Source organism: Orycteropus afer, unplaced genomic scaffold (genome assembly GCF_000298275.1).
Source record: "Orycteropus afer afer isolate SDZICR_OR568_19922 unplaced genomic scaffold, OryAfe1.0 scaffold00071, whole genome shotgun sequence".
NCBI classification, from domain to species: Eukaryota; Metazoa; Chordata; class Mammalia; order Tubulidentata; family Orycteropodidae; genus Orycteropus; species Orycteropus afer.
The window spans coordinates 1,298,667-1,303,388 of NW_006921658.1; the positions used below are offsets into that span (position 1 = coordinate 1,298,667).

The window sequence follows — 4,722 nt, forward strand, 5'->3', positions numbered from 1 at the left end:
GGTTTTAATTTTAATATATTGTTCATCTGAGCATTTCGACTATATACATTCACATGGATATCCCTCTGAGGGACTCCTGTGTCATCATTTGAAGAGGTCTGCAGGTGAAGTTCTTCTGACCAATGGATTTTCATGAAGCTTGTGCAGAAGCAAAGAACAATGGAGGTGGCCAGTTCCCAAGTTAGCACAAACAAAGCAAAGTAGTGGATACAGCATCCAGAAGAAGGGATGCTATCTTTGGTCACAAATTAGCGGACAGGTAAAAAGGATTTGGGATAACTAAAGGAAAATGCAGTGTATTTGCTAAAAGTGGAAATGCCAGGGTATCCCATTAATGAGGCCAGTTATGGTCACTCCGCTAATGAAGTGAGAAGTTGCATATTGAGTGTGTGGTTTCTGGTGTGAGAATTGGGCAGCTCATTAGTTGGCCTCTTGCTTCGAGTCCTCCTTGCAGAAATGCCGGAGGAGTTGCTGGAGGTCGTGCTGGAGGTCATCCTGGTCTAGTGCTTCTGGTACATCCTCCAGGTGCTCCAAGTGAATGTGTTTTCCATGCTGGTCCTTCACCACAGCCCTCTTCTGGGTACTGGCTTTACTCATTGTTGTCCTGGAGGAAAGCAGGAAAGGGAGAATTAGGATTTTTCTCCACTGCTAAAAGACAGCCACTCAGTGTGGGAGTGAAAAAAGCCCTGGTGACACAACAATTGATGGTTAGACTGCTAACCAAACTCCATAAAATGACTCCATATGAGAAATCCCCGGTGATGTGCTCTTGTAAAAATTACAGCCTAAAAACCTGGATGGGGCAGTTCTACTCTGTCACTTGGGGTTGCTATGAGTCAGAATCAATTCAAAGACACCCAACAACAATAGCAGGTACAGGGATAACCATTATATTGAAGTTTGCTCAGCCTATGAAGGGTACTTACTGTCCTGCTTCTAGATATTTCTGCATTGATCCACTAGTGTAGCAAATAGAGACTTCTTTTCATGACTTTATTTGAAACATGGTTCTTATAGTTTTGAAATGACTCATGGATTTTAAAAAGTGTATTTTGGCAAAGGGGTATTTTTTAAAAAATTAATAGTTCAAATAAGTAAAACTATGCTGTAATATAATTCTTCCCAAAGTAACAATGCAATCATTCATGTTTTGATTAAGTTGCACTGATTTAAAAGAACATTGTTTATTCTGGAATAGTGATTCCATAAATACCTGTTTGTCAGGCAAAGAAAAACAGTCTTTCATTTAATTTACTTTAAACATCTTAGCTTCCAGCTTGATCCTTAGAGTTATAGCCTGACCCAAACTTCCAAATAATTGTATTTAAATAAATTTTCTATGGGACATAGATCTGGAACACTATTCTATTAATATGCAAGAAGGAGACTACAAACAAGAGATGAAGGTTGCCTTAATTGCTGAGTCTTCTTCTGGAGGTGGTGGAAAAGAAGGGAAAGAGAGAGAAAAAACACTGAGTAACAAATTCTTTCTCTGACTACTACAGCCCCACCTACTTTGTACATTGTGCATTTCATATTGTCATTTAATAGGTTGCTTACTTCCCTCATCAGACTGATGGTTATTTGAGAAAAGGGGTTATAACTCAGTGTTATATTTCTTTTATTCATACCATTATTTTCCTGTATCCCTGCTTCAAAATATTTCTAATGTCATTTCCTTACTGTCAGTTCTTCTCCCTATGTACTTATAAATACAATTCTTCATTCCACAAATATTTGTTTAATGTGTTTTATGAGCAAGGCACTATTAACAGATAACAAATAAGGAAACTGAATCTTAGAGAATTTAAGCAATGCCCCAAATGAAGAATAACAGTACGCTGTGGGGCCAAGAATTGAAGATTCCAGAGCCTGAATCCATGAGTACTATGCCATGTGTCTTCACTCAAAAACATGGAAATGATCAGTTTTAGCAGTTTCATCCAGCATTTTCTTTAGGGATTCCTAGTATCCAGAGCTCTGGTAGCATAGTGCCTAAGGCACTTGACTACTAACCAGAAGGCTGGCGGTTCAAACCCACCAGCCACTCCTCGGAAAGAAGATTGGGCAATCTACTTATGTAGTGATACTGCCTCTGAAACCCAAGGAGAAGTCGCTATGAGTCGGGGCTGACTCGACGGCAAATAACAACAACAACAACAGTATCCAGAGGAGTTGCTGGGAGGTGCAAATGGTTATGTATTCCACAACTAGCAGAAAGTTGATGGCTCAAATTTACCCAGAGGCGCCTTGGAAAACAGGCTTGGAAATCTGCTTCCAAAAAACGGCACAGCCTTGAAAACCCTATGGGGTAGTTCTATTGTGTACAACTGGGGTCATCATGAGGCAAAACAGACTCGACAGCAACTAACAACAAAATGTCTAGAAGATCCCTTACTGGCATTCTACTTTCTAACACCTCAATAAAGAGCTCTGGGGCCACAGTGGATAAGGCATTTGGCTGCAGTGCATTTGTTCAGACCACCTTGATTTGGAAAAAAATAAAAACCCAAACCGAATACTTTAGACTTTCCTTTGGACATTGTTGTCTTCTTCCTTATTCTTTCCTGCTCTCTTATTCTCCCTCTTCCTTTGATACTGTATCAATTGTTTTGTATCTGAAAGTGTAAATTTGTTTCTCTTGCTAAAAAAGTCTGATTTGGTTCCAAAGACTGAAATAAGATTATGCTTTTATAACCTTCCAGCATGCATTATTATTATTATTATTTAAAAAAAGACTAATAGCTAACTATTTTCGCTAAGAGCTAACAGAAGAGATTATGAGGTTGGTATCAGGATAAACTTCTATCAAATGATATTTCCTGGTATATTGTGTATGCATATGTATATGAGTGTGTTTACGAATATATATAAGACTCAAGCAAAGGAATGACTTTACAAACATATTTATCTGGGGAGTAGTGGGTATGGCAACATGTCTTTAGCAATATATAAGATAAAGTGTTTGACACCACAAATCAGGTCCCACCACTAACTAGCTGTGGGAACTGTATCGAGTGTTGTACCTCTTTGGCTTCAATTTCCTCTGCTATAAACGAGAACGTTAGATTAGTTTGTCTCAAAATCTATTCCAATGTGAAGATCCCATGATGCTAGAGCTTATCTGGGTTCCTATGAATACTGGATAAAAGACTTAAAAGTTTAGATTAATAAAGAGTACTTTATCTTTAATTCATGGACCATTTTTAAAATTCTATGAGCAATTACTCTGTTTTAAATTCCTAGCTGCTATTGGTTTTCACATTTGATTGGAGGGTAGAATTGTGACAGAAACTTTAATTTTACTGGAATTAAAATCAATATGTAAGAAGATAATTGTCATGTTCTGGAAGCTTAAAATAGCATTGTAGAGTACTATAAATGACAGTCGTTTTCTTCTTTCAATAGAGTGAAAAGCACAATAGTAACTTGGATTTCCATTGTGCCTTTTCACTATTAATCTCAATATTTAATGCTGTTGTTGTTGTTGTTGTTATGTGCCGTTGAGTAGGACCTGACTCATAGTGACCCCTCCTTGGGTTTCCAAGGCAGTACCACTATGGAAGTAGATTGCCCCATCTTCCTTCTGAGGAGTGGCTGGTGGGTTTGAACTGCCAGCCTTCTGATTAGCAGTCAAGTGCCTTAGGCACTACGCTATAAGAAATGGGTTCAGTCTAAGGGGATATGTGCCAAAGGTACATCAAATCAGCTATGGAGACGGGAAAACCAGACAGCCTTACAGCCATCCCCCTGCTATATGCATAAAAATGTGGTGCTTATAGTTTTATAACAATTTCTTACCATATTCAAGGCCTTGGTTTCAATATCATTAGCTACATTCAGCTTTCTGAGTATCAAAATCATGTTCATGCTAATCACCACTCACATGCAAAGTCACAACACCATTTGTTTTTTTTAAAAAAAGTCATGCCATTTGAATATTTACTAATATTTAGTTGAATGTTGGTAGTCATAAGATTAACTTGTAAGCAATTAATTAGATTTCTTTTCCTATTCTCTCCAAATTTACCACCACCCTGGTATACCCAAGCTGGTTAGCTACAACTAAATGGATGGCTTGCTAAAACCCAGGGAGTTAGGTTATACCAACATGCATATCATTGGTACTGTGGCTTAATATTAATTTTAAAGCATCAAGGGAATGTTCTTGGTATGACACATTAACAGAGATACTACTTGGCGAAAAACCAGGTACAAGCAGAGTCAACAGTTCCTGGGAGATTTTAGGGTATATTTAGGGGTCTTTTCTTTTTTTGTTATTTAATTGAAAAACTTTTTAATAGTGTTAGTTTGTAAAGTATTGCCTCGTGCTAACCCAAACCTTTTAATTATTGATCCATCCTCTTTCAGGATTTCATTCTCTATTAAACTGGGGAAGTGGACTTTCATGTGACTACCTGTATAACTCAAAGCCTGAAGTAGAGAAAAAAAAAATTAAACCATAGACTTTAAGAAAATCTATCACTTTGCTTAACTGATCTGCAACATAAAATATATAAATGCAAACAATTCTCAGCAGCAGACCCAAGTATTGAGGATCATTTAAAAAAGTCCCTTAAATTTCTTCCAATTGTTAAGCAGCTTTGCAAAAGCTACTGAGTAGTGTCCATACTGATTGACTTTTAGTTTCCTTTTTGCCTCACCCTATTCCATTCTACACTAGAGAATCTAATGGAAATAAAATGATCAGATTCAAAAAAA

The 4,722-nt window shown here is 37.4% G+C and overlaps 1 protein-coding gene across 1 annotated transcript in view; it reads right to left on the bottom strand.

The window, feature by feature from the left end:
* Positions 1 to 420: 420 nt before the first annotated feature.
* Positions 421 to 4,722, bottom strand: part of ANK2 (ankyrin 2) — a 372,922-nt gene continuing 368,620 nt past the window's right edge. The window contains exons 50-51 of the mRNA XM_042780930.1: positions 4,343 to 4,434; positions 421 to 604 (exon numbers count right to left, since the gene is read on the bottom strand). Of these exons, the coding sequence (XP_042636864.1) occupies positions 421 to 604; positions 4,343 to 4,434 (276 nt within the window). The remainder of the gene's footprint in view (positions 605 to 4,342; positions 4,435 to 4,722) is intronic.